This window comes from Kogia breviceps, chromosome 7 (assembly GCF_026419965.1).
Source record: "Kogia breviceps isolate mKogBre1 chromosome 7, mKogBre1 haplotype 1, whole genome shotgun sequence".
In the NCBI taxonomy this organism is placed as follows: Eukaryota; Metazoa; Chordata; class Mammalia; order Artiodactyla; family Physeteridae; genus Kogia; species Kogia breviceps.
This window is the reverse complement of record NC_081316.1, coordinates 26003230-26026562: the sequence shown is the minus strand read 5'-3', so window position 1 is coordinate 26026562 and position 23333 is coordinate 26003230. Positions and strand designations below refer to the sequence as shown.

The window sequence follows — 23333 nt, the reverse complement described above, 5'->3', positions numbered from 1 at the left end:
TTTCCTTCATCTTTGAATTTGTAGAAAATAAGCATAGTACTTAGCAAATAATAATAACAATAAATGCTATTTTATGTTAATTTTTAAGGACCATGGATAAATCAGTTATAATATATAGGCCTAACTCGCTTTTGTCATCTATAAAGTGCTAAAAATAACAGATATCTAATTATATTACTGTGAGAAATAATGAAAGTTATGTTAATATTTCCTTTTAAAATAAAAGATAAAGCAAAAATCCTACTAATTTGAAATCCAAGGCTCTCAGGAAAAAGTACTAAATTATATATGATATATGAATTTTTTTCAGCTTCACTTTGTTACACTACATGTTTACAGCATTTTACTGATACAATGCTAAAATACCAAATTACTTTTCAAGCAATACTAAGTTATGTTACCTGTAATGCCTTTAATGTTTCCTTCAATCCTTCTATTTCTTTTTCTTTTATTTCTGTAGCAAGTTGATATTTTCCCTTCAAGTAAAAAACTGTATTTCAGTACTTTCCAATGTAAGTGACATTATTAACAGGGAAAACTAGAGTTCAAGAACCAAAGTCTCTACTTGAAACCTAATACTTCACAGAATTTAAACATGTATCTGTACTACAACTTATATTTCTAATGACTTCAAGATATCATAAAATTACATAAGGTCTATACAAGGTTACAAATATCATGAAATGGAAAATCTCATTGTAACAATAAATCATTTTATCAGTAGAGCATTCCTGAGAATTTATGGATACTATATAATTAAGTATTTAATTCATATGGCTAGAATAAATATATTCTAATCAATAAGACACAAGTACATTTGTTTTATAAATATAAGGATATGAGAAAAATTTTAAAAGAAAGTCTTTTGCTAAAAATAACTCTAAGTTTTAATATTATAAATGACATGTCCTTTGATATAATAAAAACATGTATGAACTATCGAATAGCTAGAGAAAACATTTAATGCCAGATGAATTTCTAGCATTGTTCAGAGTTTTATACTCTTTTCCTGTTGGTCTGCATGCAGATGCAAATCATCTTACTGTTTTTTAAAGAAGGTAATTTCATTGAAAAGGCACAAAAAATATTTTATACTTAATAGAAACACTGCGGTATAGTGGAAAGAGCATTAATTTAGGGGCTGAAGAAATCTAGGTTCTAGTCCTAGCTTTGCCACTTCAAAATGGGAGCTTCAGCAAGTCATTTATATCTTACTAGGCCTCAGTACTCTCAACTGTAAAATGATAAGAGCTCGAGTAACATGATTCCCTTAGGTCCTTTCTGTTTCTAAAATTTTAAGAAATTTACAGTCTCCATTTGTTTATTACCAATGCTCCTTTCCATTATGGTGAACTGATAATTAAATGCATTTAAACTATGTTTCAAATTATTAAAAAATTAATATAAACCTTTTCTTCTTCCAAGGCACACATCTTCATCTGTAACTGATAAAGAATTTTAAAAATTAAAATACAGGTAAGTGAAATGTTACCAGTGATTTACAATGGTCAATGAGACTACAGAAATGTTTTACATTTCTATATTGTTTGAACTTAGTACAATGTGATTATGCTACTTTTACACTGAGAAAATAAATAATAAAAGGTATAAAAGGGGGAAAAAAGATAGTCACCAAAGAAAATGAACAATTTAATCTCACGATCAGAGCACCAATCATCCTTGAAAGTTCAGTTTTTCCCTCCAGTTTTTAAAAAATGTTTCAATATTTTGCCATCTACTCATAAACAATAACATTTTCTGAAGGCATACTTTTATAAAATTGGTATCATTTGTATTTGCACTGACAGTATTTTCTGAAATTTCTTTTAAATGCATGTGTTAGTCTAATAAATAAATAATGACATTTTAAAACAGAAAAACTAAGGTGAACTTGCCAAAGGAAATTAATTAAATATTCCAAGCAACACAAGGATACTAGGTAAAGTTGTCAAGAAATAAATTTTTCTTTGGAATTTCTCCATCTCATTTTCCATATTCCTCACTTACATTCTAGAATCCTTTTTTTAAAGAGAAAGAAAAGAAAAGAAATTAAAAAAAAAAAAAAAAAAAGAACCCAATATCACTTTCTCCTCTACCCTTCAATTACCTGAATATTCTTTCTTGCCCAGAGTCCCTTGTGGTAACAGAGACATAGAACTGCTCTCTCCTAAAGAATACTATGCTGTACATTTGGTTTCTGCTTCCTTACCCTTCAATTAGAACTCCCATAACTTAGGTAAAGCCAATTTCAGACTATAAGGAAGTTTATCATCTGCTTAAACAAATCCACACTACAGTGTAAATTACCAATAACCTTAACCCACTAGTGATTAGGTTATATAGGTTCATTTCTTTTTATGCATTTCTCTCTAAACACACACACTTGTATGGAGATAAAAACAAAATAGGGGGAAGGAAAAAGGAAAAAAAATGGTGATGTTGGCATGGCTATAGGAAAAGCACTTCCAGAGTACGTTTTCCATAGGTACATTTCTTACACTTATATTTTATAATTAGGGACTGAAGAGAAATGTGAGGTAGTAAAGAAGAGCTATAGAATTCAAAATAACAGAAGGAGTTGTTCTTCATTTCTTTAAAATATATTTTTTTCAATTCTTCTACTGATCTTTCTTAGTTGTTAGTAGTTGATATTTATGGAGGTGCATGATAATCACATCTCTTCATCCTTTACATCTCCCTACTTGCATTTCAGCTTTTCACCAGTGTTATAATGTTAGCTTGGGTAAAGAGTAATATGGAAAAGGTAAGCTCCTAGGATATGCTAATTAAAGACAGAAAAGGGAGAAGGGAGAGAAAGAACAAGAACACACATATCACTAACATATTTCATTTAGGACCAATAAAAACACATCTCCAAGAAAATACTATTCCTAATTTCTTTCCTTAACTAAATCATTCTACTATATTACATTATTATCAGTTGTGATTCAAAATAACCTTATTTCCTGCTTCCAATAATAACCTTTTTGTCTTCAGTGAGTATGGAGAACAACCTATCATAATATTCATGAGAATTGGGAAAAGTGCAATATTTAAAACTGTAATGTTTGTCTATCCTTATGAAATTACCTGCTTTTTAAAAACTGCCATTGCTTCTTTGTGTTGCTTTGTTAATGTTTCCTTTTGATTCTGAAGAGTTTCCTATTTTAAAATCATGAAAAGTTAAAACAGATTCTAGCCACTTTCAGTTTTAAATTTTAATTGGGTTCACAAATTAAAGTTAAACATATTCATTGCACATATTAAAATGTAACATATGACAATTTTATGATTTTTTTAACTGTCATGGACTCAGCATACAATAATTTTGCTTCCAGTTGCTTCTTCATGATAAAAAATATTGCTCTCTACAATTTTAAACTCTGAATATAGCTTACTTTAAAGTTTTCTTCAAGAAAATATCTTTCATCAAGTTACTAAAATTAAGTCTAGTATACAAGCATATAGTCTTATTACAGTTTCCAAAAAAACCAATTTTATTATCTAAGCACAAATGTTTACATGGTAACATATGATTCTTTAAATTCACTGAAATAATTTTTTACAAAACCAAAACTACTACAGGGCATTTTTGAAAAAAAATCCATATATACAATTCCATTTCTTTCCCCTCCACCTTTCTTTGGTAGAAGTTGTGTGTCCTGTCCTTTAGATTCAAGATGAATTTTTTCTTCTATCTTTATCAAAAAATTCTCATAATTTAAAAAATTAGAGCTAAAACTGGCAACCACTTTCAAATGCTTCTGTTATTTTACTCCACGATTCTACAATTTTAAAAATTTATCTACTGACCTCCTATATTACAGCTTTCTTGTACAACCATAACCCTACATGTCCTCCATCTATTCTTCCAACAGAATTATATAAAAATTGTGGCTTAAATCAATAGTATTTATACTCTCATAGCTGCAATTTTTATTCAATGCTAAGCCATATGGTATATCATGATTACATTTCTTTTTAAAAAATTTATTTATTTATTTTTGGCTGCGTTGGGTCTTCGTTGCTGCGCGTGGGGGCTTTCTCTAGTTGCAGCAAGCGGGGGCTACTCTTCCTGGACCCAGGTTTGAACCGGTGTCCCCTGCATTGGCAGGCGGATTCTTAACCACTACGCCACCAGGTAAGTCCCATGATTACATTTCTATTCTTATATAACTTTTATTTTTCCTGAAGTTAGAAATTACTTTAAAGTATTTTAATTCCCATAACTAATTTTGAAAAATAATACTGCCAGTTCCAAGGTCTGTATCAATTGGTTCTTATGCTCAGAGGCAAAAAAAAAAAAAAAAAAAAAAGAATAGAAAAGGCAAAGTGAGAAGATTCCAAGAATGACTTAGGAAATCCCAAACTGCATAGGAAAACAGACTTTTTTTAAAAAAAATTTTTAAATATTTGGTCACGCCACGCAGTTTGCAGCGTCTTAGTTCCCTGACCAGGGAATGAACCCAGGCGCTGTCAGTGAAAGCACCAAGTCCTAACCACTGGACTGTCAGGGAATTCTCCGGAAACCAGACATTTAGAAAAGTTGTAGATATTGGACAAAATTTTTCAGAGGATATTGCCCAGTTTTCTTATGAAAATATATTAGACTCTACTCCTGCAAACAAGGAAAGAATGAATTTATAGGACACTTCAGGGGTAAATTCTTCGAGGAGCAGATTCTGAAGTAAATATGAACTCCAGCTCTCTCCCTGTTTTTTGTGAACAGCTGTAAATCTAGAAACAGGAGATTTAACATGCAACAAAAACTGGAATGGGAAATAGCCCCATTACTAGATCTCCAAATTCAGATCTTCAAAGAGCCTTAGAACAAAAGAAGAATAAACTGGTACCCTTACAGATAAAACAATTTAATACTCCCACTCCAGTCATCAAGCATGAGAGGAGTGAGTCTTATGGTAAAGACACCTGTAGATACTTATTATAAGCAGAAAAGACACTGGGGAAAAACAACATCCTGAACTAGCTAAGAAAATGAAGGGAAAAAATATCAGGTGGGCAAATCAATGTCACTGCTCTGACACACACCCAACTTCCCATTTATTCCTCAAACTTGTAAAGAGCAATTTCTCTAAATATTAAAAAAAACCTTTAAATTTTATTCATACCATAAACTCTGGCAACATCACATAACCTTTCCCTCAGGGTCAATGAGCTACTCAAATAGGGAGTATCTCTAATAATCCAAAGATACTCACCCCATTTTAGCCTATAACTGTTATCCTTGGATTCGCAAGTGAGGAATATTATTTTCTCCTTTATGACGCCACACCCATTAACTTAAGAGATAGGAATCTACTATGCAAATAGAATTGAAGAATTAAACTCCTGTTTTTTTGGAGGAGTTTTTAAAAAATTTTTATTTTTTCAAGATTCCTGGGGATTCTATTCACAATCAGATCATAGCTTATTTGGATGTTGACTTAGGTACCTGTGTGTACCATGGAACCAAATTAAAGATCTCCATGAAGTGGACTCTTTGTGGGCAAAATGTCTTAACTGATATTGGCAGCAGGGTTCAGATTGACCCATCTAAACCTCTACTTAACTTTATATAATACCTCTAAAACCAGAAATGAAGAACTAAAGTCAATTGTTGTAAAGCCTAATAAAGAAAGGGTGAATCAATCATACCTGTGCCAGTTTTAAAATTTTGACTTGTTCCCCAGTGAAAAACACAGTGGGTGAAGATTTGTTTAAGACCTTAAGGCCATAAATAAAATATCAATTTCCCCAATTCATTGAGCCCAGATACTATTTTATCTTCAGTGCCACCTGACTCTACATACTTTACTACTATATACTTATCTTTGTTCTGCTTTCTATGGCGTCCCTTTAGATCAAAATAGTTTTACCTGTTTGTTCTGTCCTGGGAGAGTCAACAATTTACCTGGACAGTTATGCCTCAGTGGTTCACTGAGGAACTTAGGGACCTTAAACCTCCCTGTAAACTCTATACTTATACAATATGTGGGCAAGCTTTCGTTATGTTCTAAAGACGAAGAGAGCTCTAAGACTGACTCCATTTATCTACGTATTGTTTTAGCTCAGAAAGGACATGAGAATTCCAAAAAAAAGTTTAGTATCTTGTAAGAATAAAGTGCATTATTTAGGGTATAATTTATCCCAAGGGGGGTAAATCTATTATTCCTGATAAATTATGAGCCCTTCAATACTTTCCAAGGCTGGTTACTAAGAGAAAATTAAGAAGTTGTCTAGATTTCACTGGCTACTGTAGACACTGGGTTCCAAACATCTCTGAAATTGACACATTTCTATATAATTTAAGTCCTCAACAATGGAACCTTTCCCTTAAGAACTTAAACACGGACAAGAATTTTGTGATTTAAAAATAACTCTCAACAGCCCCCCTCGCACCCCTGCAATTGGGGCCCTCCAAATTGTCATAAATCTTTCTATCTATTTGTATCTGAGCAATGTAGACAAGTCCTTAATACTCTAACAGAACACCACAGGAATCATCAGGGCCCAACTGCTTACTACAATCTTCCCCTCAACCCAGTGAGGGGAAAATCTTACTCCTTATCTAAGGATAGTAATAAGCAGCAGCCAAACTAGTAGAGGCCTCTACTGACTTGGTTTAAGGATCTTGTTTAAATTTGATGGTTCTGTATGCTGTACAATCCTGGAAGCTACTGAAAACACACTTCTTGGCAAGCAGGCTTATATCCTACGAACTTTTTATTATTTTCTCCCTCACACATTTCAACTCAGTGCTATACTTTAAAGATTGCTACTCTTTTCTCATTACCCAAAGAAGGGGAATTCCATGAGATCTAACCTCTGTCCAAACAATGACTATGCCTCAAATGGATTTATTAGAAACTCCTCCTAGAAAATCTAGGTTTAATATTATTTGTTGATATATCATTTTTTATAACTGAAATGGGAACTATCAGGCAAGATATACTGGAACAGTCTCAACTGACCCCTAAAACATGACTCCTTACCAGAGGTAAAACCAGTCCTGATGACAGTACTTACCCTCTCAGCAGAGCTTGCCAATTGTCAAGAGATAAGAGAGTTAACATAAAACAACTATCAGGTATACCTTTTGGAGTAGTCCATGATTTTGTAATACTGTAGAAACAATGAGAGTTTCCAACCTTAATAGGAATCCCAATGTAAAATGAACAACAGTTTTAAGTACTCTAATGCTTCCTAAGGAGGTGGCTATCATGAAGCCACACTATTAAGGGATAACAAAGGCTAAAGAAATATCCTAGGTTTATCTTTATGACACACAGGCAGCCCTCAATCAGGTCTTGGCCCCATTATACTCTAAAAAGCTAAATCTTTCTGGAGATTAAAAAATTCTATTTTGGAATGCCCACAACTAGCTCCAGAATCTGAAAAGAATACATGGTTGTAAAGTACAAGAGAATCCCTGGCACTTTCAGGACAGACACTTGGTGGCACCAGAGAACCCTTGACGAAACTCTGCAAACATATTTTACAAGGAATTACCCATCAGAGCAAGGACATATTGAAAACGATATTCAATTAGCATTGGTGGGGAAATTTTACTAAGATTTTTGAGGATGTCTCTGGTGCAAATCTCATCTGTCTCACTCACAATCCTAGTAAAACTGTTATCCTTGTAAATCCAAGCTTCAGGACCCCACTAAACATGTCCAAATGGACTTCCTAAAATAAACCCCTACAGTGGGTTCTGAGTATGTTCTGATCATTACTTGCTACTTCTCTGGATGGATTAAAACTTTTTCTTGAGAGAGAGCTATAATTATGAGAGTAGGAAAAAAATTACTTGATTTTGTGTTCCCAATATGAGGATCTCCAGTAACAGAGGCACTCATTTTACTGGACCTGTTTCTAGCGAACTCTGCAAAGCCTTGTCATTTATTTAGATATTTCATTGCCCCAATCATCCCCAATCTTGAGGAAAAGTAGAGACTTAATGGCACCTTAAATCTGACACTCTTGAACTTCCATGACCAAGAAGGTTATGTCTAACTCTCAAGACTATTAAGTCCACACTCTCCTATACTTCACTGGCTTCTACCATACACACCTATTAGAGGTTACTACATGAAACTGGCTACTTGTGCACCAATCTTGGACATTTTCTTACTTCAGACAAACCTGGCAAGGTACTCCAAGGACTCAGGAAATATACTTCATAGTCTTATCACCATCTCACATAAGTTGCCTTTCCTCTACATGATCTAAAATGCAGATAAACATAAGCTGAGAGAGTTCATTACCATTGACCTGCCCTGCAAGAAATGATATGAGTCCTACAGGTTGAATTGGAAGGACGTGAGAGAGTAACTCAAAGCCGTATGAAGAAATAAAAATCTCAGTAAAGGTAAATACATGAGCAATTTATAAAAGCTAGTATTACTCTAACAGCAGTTTTTCTTTTTTAAGAAACTAATACTTAAAAAAAAAAACTACAATTATTAGGCTAAAAGCTAGTATTACTGTACCTTTGGTTTGTAACTCCATATTTGCTTTCTAAATAATTCAGAGACTAATGCATTTTTAAAACTACTAGTTTATTCTCTTGAGCACACAATATATAAAGATGTAATTTTATAATATCAATAATTGAAAGGGGTGTAGATGGAGTTATAAAGGAATAGATTTCTTGTATGTTATTGACATAAAGCTGATACAAATTCAAATTAGAGTGCTATAATGATAGATGCTAACTGTAATCCCCATGGTAACCATAAAGGAAATAGCTAGAGAATATACACAAAAGGAAATGAGAAAGGAATTTAAACATCTCACTATAAAAAAAATCAACTAAACACAAAAGATGATGGTAATGCAGGAAATGAGGGACAAAAAACTATCAGACACATGGAAAACAAATAGCAAAATGACACAAGTTAGTTGCTCCTTATCAGTAGTTACTTTAAATGTATATTTTAACTCTCTCACCTAAAGACAAAAATTGGAAGAATGGATAAAAAACATGATGCAACTTTATGCTGTCTGTAAGAGACTCACTTTAGATCTAAAGACACAAACAGGTTGAAAGTAGAAAAATGGAAAAAGATATTCCATTAAAATAATAACTAAAAGAACAAAAAAAAAACAAAATTAAAAATGGCCTTTAAATTTTAAGAAGTTACATTAGACAAAGATATTATATATCCATAAAACGTTCAATAAGGAAGAAGATATAACAATTATAAGCATTTATGAACTGAATGACAGATCATCAGAATATATGAAGCAGGGCTTCCCTGGTGGCACAGTGGTTAAGAATCCACCTGCCAACACAGGTTTGATCCCTTGTCTGGGAAGATCCCACATGTCGTGGAGCAACAAGGCCCGTGTGCCACAACGGCTGAGCCTGTGCTCTAGAGCCTGCGAGCCACCAACTACTGAGCCCATATGCCACAACTATTGAAGGCCGCATGCCTACAGCCTGTGCTCCACAACAAGAGAAGACACCACAATGAGAAGCCCTCACACTGCAAGAAAGAGTAGCCTCTGCTTGCTGCAACTAGAGAAAGCCCACACACAGCAACGAAGACCCAATGCAGCCAAAAATAAATAAATAAATAAATTTTGAAAAAAGAAAAGAAAAGAATGGGAGAGATCCCCCCTCCCTTTAACAGAACAGAAAAACAATAGAGAAAATCAGTGAAATTAAAAATTGGTTCTTTGAAAAGATAACAAAATTGATAAACCTTTACCCAGATGGACTAAGAAAAACAGAGAAGACTCAAATTACTAAAGTCAGAAATGAGAGTGGGGACATTACTACTGATTCTGCAGAAATAATAAGTATGATGAGAGTACTATGAACAACTGCATACTAACAAATTGGGTAACCTAGATGAAATGGAGAATTCCTAGAAATGCAAAACCTATGAAGACCAAATTATGAAGAAATAGAAACTCTTAATAGACTTTAGGAGATTGAATCCATAATCAAAATCTCCCAATACAGAAAAGCCCTGAACCTGATGGCTTCATTGGTGAATTCTACCAAACATTTAAAGAACTAACAGCAATCCTACTCAAACTTTTCCAAAGAGTTGAATAGGAAGGAACACTTCCTAACTCATGCTTGATGCCAGTATTACCTTGATACCAAAGCTAGATGAAGACACATCAAGAATACTACAGACCAGTACCCCTGATGAACACTGATGCAAAAATTCTCAAAAAAATACTAGCGAACCGAATTCAGAAGCATATTAAAAGGATCATACACCATGACCAAGTAGGATTTATCCCTGGGATAAGAGAGTTCAACATACAAAAAAATCAGTCAGTGTAATACACCACATTAACAGAATGAAAGCAAAAAAGCACACAATCATCTCAACTTATACAATAAAAAGAATCTGACAAAAGTCAGTACCCTTTCATGGTGAAAAAAAAAAATTCAACACACTAGGAATAGAAGGAAACTACATCAATATAATAAAAGCCATATTTGAAAACCCCACAGTGAACATAATATTCAATGGTAAAGGACTAAAAGCTTTTCCTCTAAGATCAGGAACAAGGCAAGGATGCCCACTTTCACAACTTCTATTCAACATAGTACTGAAAGCACTAGTTAAAGCAATGAGGCAAGAAAAAGAAATCCAGGGCTTCCCTGGTGGCACAGCGGTTGAGAGTCCGCCTGCAAATGCAGGGACACGGGTTTGTGCCCCGGTCTGGGAAGATCCCACATGCCGCGGAGCAGCTGGGCCCGTGAGCCATGGCCGCTGAGCCTATGCGTCGGAGCCACAACAGTGAGAGGCCCACGTACCACAAAAAAAAAAAAAAAAAAAAGAAATCCGATTTGGAAAGGAAAAAGAATTATCTGTTTGCAGATGATATGATCTTATATGTAGAAAATCCTAAAGATTCCACAAAAAACCTGAATAAATGGATTCAGCAAAGTAGTACGATACACTAACAATGAACTACCCAAAAATGAAATTAAGAAAACAATTACATTTACAATAGCACTACAAAGAATAAAATGCAGGGCTTCCCTGGGGGCACAGTGGTTGAAAGTCTGCCTGCCAATGCAGGGGACTCGGGTTCGTGCCTCAGTCCGGAAAGATCCCACATGCCACGGAGCAGCTAGGCCCGTGAGCCATGGCCGCTGAGCCTGTGCGTCCGGAGCCTGTGCTCCGAAACGGGAGAGGCCACAACAGTGAGAGGCCCGCATACCACAAAAATAAATAAATAAATAAATTTTTAAATAAAAAGTACAAACGCATCTTTTGCTCTGGGATTAGAAAGCTTCATATTTGTAAGATAATACTATCCAAAGTTATCTACAGATTCAATGTAATCTCTATCAAAATCCCAATAATATTTTTTGCAGAAATAAAAAACCCATCCTAAAATTCATATGGAATCTCAAGGAACCCAAAATAGCCAAATAATCTTGAAAAAGAAGATCAAAGCTGGGGGACTCACACTTCCTAATTTCAAAACTTACTGGAAAGCTCCAGGAATCAAAATAGTGTTGTAAAGAAAGACACATGGACCAATGGAATAGAATAAAGAGCCCAGAAATAAACCCTCACACACATGGACAAGGGTGTCAAGATCATTCAATGGGGAAAGAACAGTCTTTTCAACCAAAGGTTCTGGGAAAACTGGATATACACAAGCAAAAGAATGAAGCTGAACCCTAACCTAACACCATATACAAAAAGGAACTTAATCAAAACACCACCAAACAACCTGTTAATAAAGCAAAACCATGTTTATTGGAATTCACTGCAGTAAGTGAGGACACTACCTTGGCAGAGTCTTAGTAGTATCTCAAAAGGAACAAGTTAGAATTGGGTTATATAGAAGGTTATGGGATTTAGATGTTTGGGGGAACTTAAGATACTTTTAATTTACATTGCCAATATGAAAGTTCTATTTTTCTACAACTTTGTAAAGTAAGGTAGGAATCTGGTTTTATTTTTCTTCAGATGGTATACCCAGTTCTAATATAATTTCTTGAATAATCTACTTTTCCCCACTGATCAGAAATGTCACCTTTATCATTCACTAAATTATCTTATGTATTTGGATCTATTTCTGGACTCTATTATAGTTATCTGTTCATGTATACTACCACGCTATTTTAACTATTATAGCTTTATAATATATTTAAGAATCTAGTGTGACTAGATTCCTTTTCAAAACTTTCCCAGCCACTCTTCTAAGTTTATTTCCACATAAACCTTAGAATCAGCTTAAGTACACCAAACACACACTTGGTATTTTAAATTGGATTGTATTAAACTTACTGATTAACTTAAGTATTCTGATAATTTTCTACTATTGACTCTCTCTATTCAAAACAAGATATGACTTTACATTCTGACTTTACATTCTGACTTTATGTCTCCTTGGAGTTTTACATTGTATTTGGTGTTTACCTGTTTTTTTCTCTCCACAAACAGGTCTCTTTATTTGACCTGTCCCTCATATGTAACCCAACTCTGGTTTCACTCTCATTTCTACACAACCTTGTGGATCTCTCTGGCCTCAAAATTCCCATCATTGGCGTGTACTCTGTCATTTGAATTTTATTTATGACATGTTATCTCCAAGTTCCTGTTTCATTACTGCCAAATCCTGAGAAGAAGGGTCATCTTAATTAAGCTTTCAATCTTTAGCTGTTAAGATTACTTTGGTGAGGGACTTCCCTGGTGGTCCAGTGGTTAATACTCCACACTTCCAATACAAGGGGCCTGGGTTCAATCCCTGGTCAGGGAACTAGATCCCACATGCTGCAACTAAGAGCCCGCAACCCATAACTAAAAGATCTTGCATGTCAACAAAGATCCCACGTGCCACGACAAAGACCTAGTGCAGCCAAATAAATATTTTTAAAAAGAAAAGATTACTTTGGTGGAAAGGCAAGAGAGGCACTATCAAAAATGCCTCTATATGGATAAGGATCAAAAGAGAATCACATATGATATATTTTTTTTAAGATTTGGTTATAGTATATAACAACAGTCTAGGAAAATACGGTACTATTCTGAAGTTTCACTTCTTAAAAAATATTTTGACTCCTCTATAACACACAATATGTTTCTCAGATATGAAATAGTTCATAGTAGTTTTCAGAGTTATCCTTGTCTATTTTCTTTTCAGAAAGCCTGGGGAAAAATGGTTATTCTCACAGAAGAAACTAACACAACATTGTAAAAAAAAAAAAAAGTTATTCTCAGTTTTCTGGAAGCCTAAATGTTCTTAACAGTTTTAGTTGGAATTTTCTTAAGACACTCTAAAATGATGCACAATTCATCAAATATATTTAGGAAATTTAAAAATTAACTTCACAGGGCTTCCCTGGTGGCGCAGTGGTTGAGAATCCGCCTGCTGATGCAGGGGACACGGGTTCGTGCCCTGGTCCGGGAAGATCCCACGTGCCGCGGAGCGGCTGGGCCCGTGAGCCATGGCCGCTGAGCCTGAGCGTCCGGAGCCTGTGCTCCGCAACGGGAGAGGCCACAACAGTGAGGCCCGCATACCACAAAAAAAAAAAAAAAAAAAAAATTAACTTCACAATTAAGGATTAAAATACATAAAATAAAATGCTAATGAGAGGGGGGAAATACTCACCTTTTGCCATTTAAGTTCTTGCATCTCCATAATAATTTTACCAATCTGCTCTTCATACTGAGCTTCTGCTTCCTAAGTCAAAAAAGAAGAAAAATACTAGGAAAATTAGGACTTGAAAATTTCCAGTTTCAGCTCTTTCTAGAGAGATAAAAAGAGCATCCTCCCACATTTACAACAAGAAAAAGGGCTGGAAAATTTGCAAATTAAATAGCTAAATCCATCAGAGAACTGAGGTCCCAGATCAACCAAGTAATCCAAAATCTGGATAGAGAAATGGGTTACTGCAAGGAGAACAGAACCACAGCATTTGCTTACTTGGGACATAAGCCATTGAGTACTGATTTAAAAACTCAGCTAAAAGTCCTTAATAATTTTTTTTTTTTTTTTTTTTTTTTTTTGTGGTACGTGGGCCTCTCACTGTTGTGGCCTCTCCCGTTGCGGAGCACAGGCTCCAGACGCGCAGGCTCAGCGGCCATGGCTCACGGGCCCAGCCGCTCCGCGGCATGTGGGATCTTCCCAGACCGGGGCACGAACCCGTGTCCCCTGCATCGGCAGGCAGATTCTCAACCACTGCGCCACCAGGGAAGCCGCCTTAATAAATTTTTAAAGGCAGAACATGGGCTGGTGTAAGAACATGAATCTCCTGAGGGCCCCAGAAATAAGGAGGTTTATATCTTCTAGAAATAAGGTTTATACATTCTAACAGGTTTTTCTTCCATGAAACCCACCAGGTGGTTACAGGGAAGGATGGGAAGAATCTGAGAAAGCTTTTCCCCTGTGGTACTGGCTGGGAAGGAGAAGAGCAGTCACAAGCCTTCTTCCCTAAATCTCCTACAGACCAAAAACCTTAATCTGCAGGGGATAAGACAACAAAAACTATATCTAAGGACACTAGTGGAAATCCTCTGCAGCAGGGAAAAGGGACCAGCAGACACCACTGAAAACTCTACCTAGACAGACCTGTCTTTCTTATCTCCTCTAAGGAACAAAAGCCTTAATCTACAGGGGGGAGGGCAATAAAAACTAGCCCATGAGAGCACTTATGGAAACCCACTGCAGCTGAGAGAAGTCTAGAAAAATAAAACAGCTCTATCTTTGGGGAGGGGAAGGAATACATGCTAGGCCCACCATTAAATACAAAAGAGGGATCAGAATTCTTGTGGAGGCCTCACCTTGAGACTTGGGTTCACCAAAAACTGAGGCTTAATAGAAACATCAGAGAATGCTCCTATTCCCCACCTGCCACCACCACCCAACTAACAAGTGTCAAGTAAAAAAACAGTGAGACATAGCTGGGAGAGCTGAAAGGATAGACTCTCTCTGGGAAGCAGCACAGAAGGAAGACGCAAAGTCAAGGGGGGAAAGCCCAAAGCCAAGCAAGAAGCAGTTATTTAGAAAAACCCTCTGATTTCATTTAAAATATTGTAATACTCTTGAATTAGCCCACACAATAAACACAAGCTATCACTAGAGAAATCTGAAGCTTCTGTCGTTAACTTCAATAGGTAGACTTGAAAGCTGCCTGGTTGAGTGTTGAAGGCATACCCTAACACACACACACAGAGCTCTTCTGCAAAGACTGAGAGTTTTTTTGCTTGTTGTTTTGGTTCCAGGTATTTAAGGAAATCTATGCCAAACAAAGCACTAGCTGATCGCTAAGCTAAGAGCACATGACAAAAACTGCAGACTTAACACAATTATTTCAGAAAAGTCACTACACAAACAAATAATGACAAAAACAAGAAGCAACCCTGAGAAGAGTGAGGAATCTTATTTTCAGAGTTGTCACATATTCAAAATGTTCGTGTCCATTTCTCAAAAAAAATTTACAAGGCATGCAAGTAAACAGAAAAGTGTGATCCAGCGCTTCCCTGGTGGTGCAGTGGTTAAGAATCTGCCTGCCAATGCAGGGGACACGGGTTCAAGCCCTGGTCGGGTAATATCCCACATGCCGCGGAGCAACTAAACCCGTGCACCACAACTACTGAGCCTGCGCTCTAGAGCCCACGTGCCACAACTACTGAAGCCCATGTGCCTAGAACCCGTGCTCCGGGACAAGAGAAGCCACCGCAGTGAGAAGCCCACGCACCCCAACTAGAGAAAGCCCACGTGCAGCAACAAAGACCCAACGCAGCCAAAAATAAATAAATAAAATAATTATTTTTTTTAAAAAAAGAGGGCTTCCCTGGTGGCGCAGTGGTTGAGAGTCCGCCTGCCGATGCAGGGGACACGGGTTCGTGCCCCGGTCCGGGAAGATCCCACATGCCACGGAGCGTCTAGGCCCGTGAGCCATGGCAAAAAAAAAAAAAAAGTGTGATCCATACACAGGAAAGAAAACAATTTAATAGGAACTGTCACTGAGCAAGTGCAGACAACGGACCTAGACAAAGACTTTAAATCAATAATTTTAAATATGCTCAAAGTGCTAAAAGAATCATATACAAAAGTCCTAAAGCCATTAAAAAGTTAAGGGAATGCTACAAACAAGTTTATGCTCATAAATTTGACAACTTACAGAAACAGACCAATTCCTCTAAAACCACAAACTATCAGACCTCAACCAAGAAGATAAATAACAATCTTCAAAAGCCCTATAGTCATAAATTTCAAAGCTCCCAAAAAAGAAATGTACAGGCCCACATAATTTCACCATAGAATTCTGAATGATACGCATTCTGAAGTATTTAGGAAGTGCACTGATGCCTGCAATTTACTCTGAAATCATCAAAAATAAAGCTGAAGGAGGGATAAGTAGATGGATAGACGTGATAAAACAAGTACAATAAAATGTAATGGTGTATGAGTGTTCACTGTCAAATTCTGTTAGTTTTGCTGTATGTTTGACAATTTTCATAACAAACTGGGAGAAATCAAAGAGTGGATGTTAACAGATAAAATACATTTTGTTATGAAATATTTTCCTATGACTTTCACATATTCTTTGCTTTATTACACACACACAAACACACACTTATGCTATGGTATTCAAAGAGGCTTTCATGTAAGCTGTCTCACTGAAAATGCTTTCAGCAGCAAGAAGCAACAACAAACCCTGACTCACAATGGCTTATGGGACTTACTGTCTCACATGACAAGTCCAAAGGCAGAGTCCTTCTAGAATTTATTTCAGTGGCTCAACAGTATCATCAAGGACTATAATTCTGCCCATCTTTCCATTTTGCCATTATCCAAGTGATTTTCCTTAAGCTTTTCAACCCTTGGCTACTTTAATTTTAGGCAACAAGGACGGAAAGGACATTATCCTACAGTAGAGAAAGTGTAATCTCTTATTAAAAGGATAACAAAGCTTTTCCCAGAAGCTTCCTAATCATATCTGCTAATATCTCATTGGCCATAACCAGGTCATATGCTCACTCCTAAACCAGTTGCTGGCTGGTGAAATGCACTGAACCTTCGTGAGTGGTTAGGACAGTCAGGATTTACCTAACTCATATTGGTGAGAGTTGGACCCTAAGACACAGTCAAGGTTCTTCCAGCATGGAATAAGGGACAGAATGTATATGAACAAGGTATGCTATGTGATAAATAAAGTGAGGAGAGAACAGAAGTTCTCAAAGTAATATGTACCTATAGTCAAAACATTGAAAAAAGAAATAAGTGTATACACATTTTTGGGGGGAGGTGTGTAGAACGTAAAACATGCATATCTTCCCAAAGCAGGTGGATTGAAAATGTACAAGATACAGCTTTCTTCATGTGGGCCTGGTTATACACTTCTCTTTTATTTTTTATTTTTTAAAATTTATTTTATTTTTGGTTGCATTGGGTCTTTGATTCTGCACGTGGGCTTTCTCTAGTTGTGGCGAGTGGGGGCTACTCTTCGTTGTTGTGTGCGGGCTTCTCATCTCAGTGGCTTCTCTCGTTGCAGAGCACTGGCTCTAGGTGTGCGGGCTTCAGCAGTTGTGGTGCGCGAGCTTCAGTAGCTGTGGCTCGTAGACTCTAGAGCACAGGCTCAGCAGTTGTGGCGCATGGGCTTAGTTGCTCTGTGGCACGTGGGATCTTCCGGGACCAGGGCTCGAACCCACGCCCCCTGCATTGGCAGGCGGATTCTTAACCACTGCACCACGAGGGAAGCCCTTCACTTCTCTTTTAGTGGCTACAGGGGATTCTCAGATCTTACTATGATTTAGATATTGTTCTAAGCACTTTTTATATATTAAGTTAATCTTAGGTATAATTTTATGCGTTACTTGTATTCCTGTTACTGCCATTTTATAAATGAGGAAACTGGGTTATCAGCAAGAGGATAAATAACTTGCCTAAAGTCATATAGCAGGTAAACAGCAGAGCAAGTATTTGAAACTAGATGATCTGTCTCCAGAGTCTCTTAAACATGCCATTATATCACCTTTAAGAAACTGTGGGTGGTGTAGGACAGTATGAATTGCTATAATATACTCCTTTCCTTCAAAAACTTCAGAATTTAATCTCCATATCCCATAAAAGTTAGAAAACCATTCAAAATCACACTACCTATTTTAAATATACAAGTACATTCTGATTATTTGGTCAAACACTTCAAAATAAGAAACATTTGTTGAAAGGAAAGGCAAAAAAACTTTTAAATTGTTATGGATATTCTAATATTAATATCTTTCTATTTGAGAAGTCTTTGTAATAGATTAAGTTGACTAACATGAAAAGAGTAGTTTAAATATGAATTAGGAAAGAGATTTTTTTTTAATGTGAACTTTTAGGCTATGCCATGCATATTAGAGATATTTATCTTGGATATTTTGTAGATAATCAAACCAAGAAACTCTCGGAAAGAGAGATTAGTATTGTATTAGACAACATGAGGAACTGAATTGGGCAATTTCGTAGGAGGTGGATTATGAGTTTGAAAAGGAGAATAAAAGTACCCAGTAACAGTTTTGGCTGCTTGGACAAGTGCCTGGTGTATGTACTATGTCCCTAAATCTCTTCAGGGTCAAGAATTGAAGAGGCCTGACCAATACATAGCCCATCTTGTAAAACTACAGCCTGAAGCAAGTACTTCAAAAAAAGCATGACACTTTCTAAAGGTTATAAAGAGTAAATAAACCATCAAATTACTCCTCTTTTATTGTTTTTATAAAAACACTTAAATCCTTGTAGTCCTAAGGCAGCTAATAAAAAATAAACACTTTTAAGGTTCTGTCTTGTATACTTTATTGAAGTTACAGATGGGATTTTCTTACCACATTTAATATATATTTTCTCATTGACAATTTAATAGAATTTGTATTAATAACTTTTGAAAACTGCTTGAAGACTGAATACAAATGAAAAGTTCAAATAAAATATAAATAATAATTTTTCATAAAAAGCATGAAGTTAAATCAAAATCCTAATATAGTAGAAGCATATTATAATGTTATCTTTCAGCAATGTGGATAACACTCATTTTATCAGTTTTCCATGTAGTATAAAGATACAGATTCTACAAATCATTAGAATTACAAAGGGGTATGATTTCACTCATAGCATAACTAATTTTATGGGGCATTAAAATGCTGCTTAACATTATTTACCACATATTATACCATTAATTACCCAGTTTCCTTCACAATTTCCCTAGCAAATCACTGTGGATTTTTTTGTTTTGTTTTCTTTTGGCTGCACCCCGCCAAAAGGTCAAAAGACCAAAAATGAAGAGAAAAACGAGACAATAGAAATGGATCTACAAGGGGTCCAGATACTGGCGTTTATAGATACAGACTTGAAACAGATGAAACTAATATGCTCAAGAAATTATATGACAAAATCAATTTCAGCAGAGGAATGAAAGTTATAAAAGTAGAACCAAATGAAAATATTAGGACTGAAAATTTAAGAAGTGAAATTAAGAACTCAATAGATTGGCTTAATCATCAGATTAGGTAAACTGAAGAGAAAATTCATTAACTGAAAGAAAAAATAATAATAACCAGACTGAAACATGGACAGAAAAAGAAGAAGAAGGAAAATATAGACAAAAAATCAATAATTATATAGATTTGAACAAGACTGACAAAGTTGACCAAATTCACAGTCATAGTATACTGCACCCAAGAAATACAGAATACATATTATTTTCAAGTTCATCTATGTTGGAATATTTACCAAACTTGATTATATGCTTGACTAGAAAGAAAAGCTCCAAAAATATTAAGTGATTGAAATTATATAGAGCTTATAATCTGACATAGTAAAATTATGCTAAAAATCAATTTTTAAAAGTTAATAAAAAGTAAAATTTTTTTTAAAAAGTAAAATAAAACTCCCAAATATTTATAAATGAAGTAGTACATGTCTAAATAACACATGGGTCAAAGAATAAATTACAATGAAAATTAGAAAGTAATTTGAACTGAATGATAAAAAATAAAATCTACATAAATTTGTAGAATCCAGCTAAAGGCATGCTAAGAGAAAAGTTTAGAGCCTTAAATACTGTATATTAGAAAAGAAAAAAAGGTTAAAATTAATCAACTAAATACCATCTTCAAAAGTTCAAGACAAAAAACAACAAATTAAGGAAATAATAAAGATAAGAGCAGATAGTAATAAAACATAAAACAAATATGCAAGAGAATCATCAAAGTCAAAATTTAATTCCTTGAAAAGACTAACATAATTGATAAACACTTAGAAAGACTGATCCAAAATTCCTACTCATTCATAATATCTCTGCATTAGTTACTTCTTCCATGAAGCTTCCCTCACTCCCCTTAGTAAAGTCAGGCATTTCCTTAGCCATCCTCTCACAGTATATTCTGCACTCCTTTATTATTACATGGTATTATAATCTCTAAAACCTGTCACAGTAAGTGCTCAGGAAACATTAAGTGGATGACCAAATATAGTTTTGCTTGCTTAATATCTCTCAAAAATAAAAAAGAGAATCACATTAATTTGTACTATAGTATTTCTTGAATTTTCCCTGTTTCAAAGTCCTAATTTCTTTTTTACAAACTTTTTATTTTGAAATAATTTTAGATTTACAGAAGACTTGTGTAAAGATAGTAGAGTTCTTGTATACCCTTTGCCCAGCTTCCCTAATGTTAAAATCTTACATAAGTAGGATACACTTATCAAAGTTAAGAAAGTAACATGGTAACAATATTATTGATTAGACTACAAAGTTTATATATTTCACTAGTTTTTCCACCAATATCTGTTCCAGAACACAATACGGGATACCATGTTACATTTAATCATGTCTCCTTAGACTCCTCCAATCTGTGAGAGTTTCTCAGCCTTCTTGTTTTTTATGACCTTCATACTTTTGACAAGCATTGTTGAGATATCTTGCAGAATATTCCACATATGGGGTTTGTCTGATATTTTCTCATGATTACACTAGGTTTTGGGGAAGAATACCACAGAGGTAAAGTTCCCTTCTCATCACATCATATCATAAGTACTTGATATTCACATGAATTATTGATACCACACAAATTCTTTCTGGGGATCTTAACATTAATCACTTCGTTAAGTGGTATCTGCCAGGTTTCTCCACAGTAAACTTAACTATTTTTCCCTTTATATTTTCGACCTGGTAGAACTTAGTCCACAATCAAGGCAAGGGAAATTAAGCTCCACTTCCTAGAGGGAGGAGTATCAAACAATATGTAAACATGTATAAAACCACCACAGTAACTTACTAAATAATTTGGGGAAGATATTGTCGGACTATGCAACTATTCTGTTTCTTCTTAAAGTTTCATCCACTAGTTTTAGCATTCATCAGTGGATCTTCCCTGCAGGAATTGTTACTGTGATGTTCTAAGGGTGGTTTCTATTTCTCTGCTTATCCTACATTTATTAATTGGAATTACAGATTTTTCCCAAATGACAGCCAGCTCTACCCACCACCAGTCGCTCCCACCAGTAAACTTGAACAAGCCTCTTAGATAGCCTCATCCACCAGAGGGCAGACAGCAGAAGCAAGAAGAACTACAATCCTGCAGCCTGAGGAACAAAAACCACATTCACAGAAAGGTAGACAAGATGAAAGGCAGAGGGCTATGTACCAGATGAAGGAACAAGATAAAAACCCAGAAAAACAACTAAATGAAGTGGAGATAGGCAACCTTCCAGAAAAACAATTCAGAATTATGATAGTGAAGATGATCCAGGACCTCGGGAAAAGAATGGAAGCAAAGATCAAGAAGATGCAAGAAATGTTTAACAAAGACCTAGAAGAATTAAAGAACAAAAAAACAGAGATGAACAATACAATAACTGAAATGAAAATTATACTAGAAGGAATCAATGGCAGAATAACTGAGGAAGAATAATGGAAAAGTGGGGACTTCCCGGGTGGTGCAGTGGTTAAGAATGAGCCTGCCAATGCAGGGGACACAGGTTCGTGCCCTGGTCTGGGAAGATCCCACATGCCACAGAGCAACTGAGCCCATGCACCACAACTACTGAGCCTGCGTGCCTAGAGCCCATGCCCCACAACAAGAGAAGCCACCACAATGAGAAGCCTGCACACTGCAACAAAGAGTAGCCCCCACTCACCACAACTAGAGAAAGCCCTTGTGCAGCAAACGAAGACCCAACGCAGCCAAAAATAAAATAAATAAACTTATTTTTTAACAAAAAAGAATGGATAAGTGACCTGGAAGACAGAATGGTGGAATTCACTGCTGCAGAACAAAGAAAAAAGAATGAAAAGAAATGAAGACAGCCCAAGAGACCTCTGGAACAACATTACATGCGACAACGTTCGCACTATAGGGGTCCCAGAAGAAGAGAGACAGAAAGGACCCAAGAAAATATTTGAAGATTATAGTCGAAAACTTCCCTAACATGGGAAAGGAAATAGCCACCCAAGGCCAGGAAGTAAAGAGAGTCTCATGCAGGATAAACCCAAGGAGAAACATGCTGAGACACATAGTAATCAAACTGGCAAAAATTAAAGACAAAGAAAAATTATTGAAAGCAGCAAGGGAAAAATGACAAATAACACACAAGGGAACTCCATTAGGAAAACAGCTGATTTCTCAGCAGAAACTCTACAAGCCACAAAGGACTGTCATGATATACATAAAGTGATGAAAGGGAAGAACCTACAACCAAGATTACTCTACCCAGCAAGGATCTCAGATTCAAGGGAGAGATCAAAAGCTTTACAGACAAGCAAAAGCTAAGAGAATTCACCACCACCAAACCAGTTCTACAACAAATGCTAAAGGAACTTCTCTAAGTGGGAAACACAAGAGAAAAGGACCTACAAAAAAAAAAAACCCCAAAATCGAGAAATTGGTCATAGGAACATACATATTGATAATTACCTTAAAGGTGAATGGACTAAATGCTCCAAACAAAAGACACAGGCTTGCTAAATGGATACAAAAACAAGACCCATATATATGCTATCTACAGGAGACCCAGCTCAGACCTAGGGACATATACAGACTGAAAGTGAGGGGATGGAAAAACATATTCCATGCAAATGGAAATCAAAAGAAAGCTGGAGGGTTTCCCTGGTGGCGCAGTGGTTGAGAATCCGCCTGCCGATGCAGGGGACACGGGTTTGTGCCCTGGTCCCGGAAGATCCCACATGCCGCGGAGCGGCTGGGCCCATGAGCCATGGCCACTGAGCCTGTGCGTCCGGAGCCTGTGCTCTGCAACAGAAGAGGCCACAACAGTGTGAGGCCCGCGTACCACAAAAAAAAAAAAAAAAGAAAGCTGGAGTAGCAATACTCGTATCAGATAAAATAGACGTTATAATAAAG

At 35.9% G+C, this 23333-nt stretch overlaps 1 protein-coding gene across 1 annotated transcript in view; it reads right to left on the bottom strand.

Annotated features, from left to right (window-relative positions):
• Positions 1 to 23333, bottom strand: part of CCDC73 (coiled-coil domain containing 73) — a 142643-nt gene that overhangs the window by 73057 nt on the left and 46253 nt on the right. Inside the window, exons 4-7 of the mRNA XM_059069872.2 lie at positions 13603 to 13674; positions 3091 to 3162; positions 1410 to 1445; positions 402 to 476 (exon numbers count right to left, since the gene is read on the bottom strand). Coding sequence (XP_058925855.1) covers positions 402 to 476; positions 1410 to 1445; positions 3091 to 3162; positions 13603 to 13674 — 255 coding nt within the window. The remainder of the gene's footprint in view (positions 1 to 401; positions 477 to 1409; positions 1446 to 3090; positions 3163 to 13602; positions 13675 to 23333) is intronic.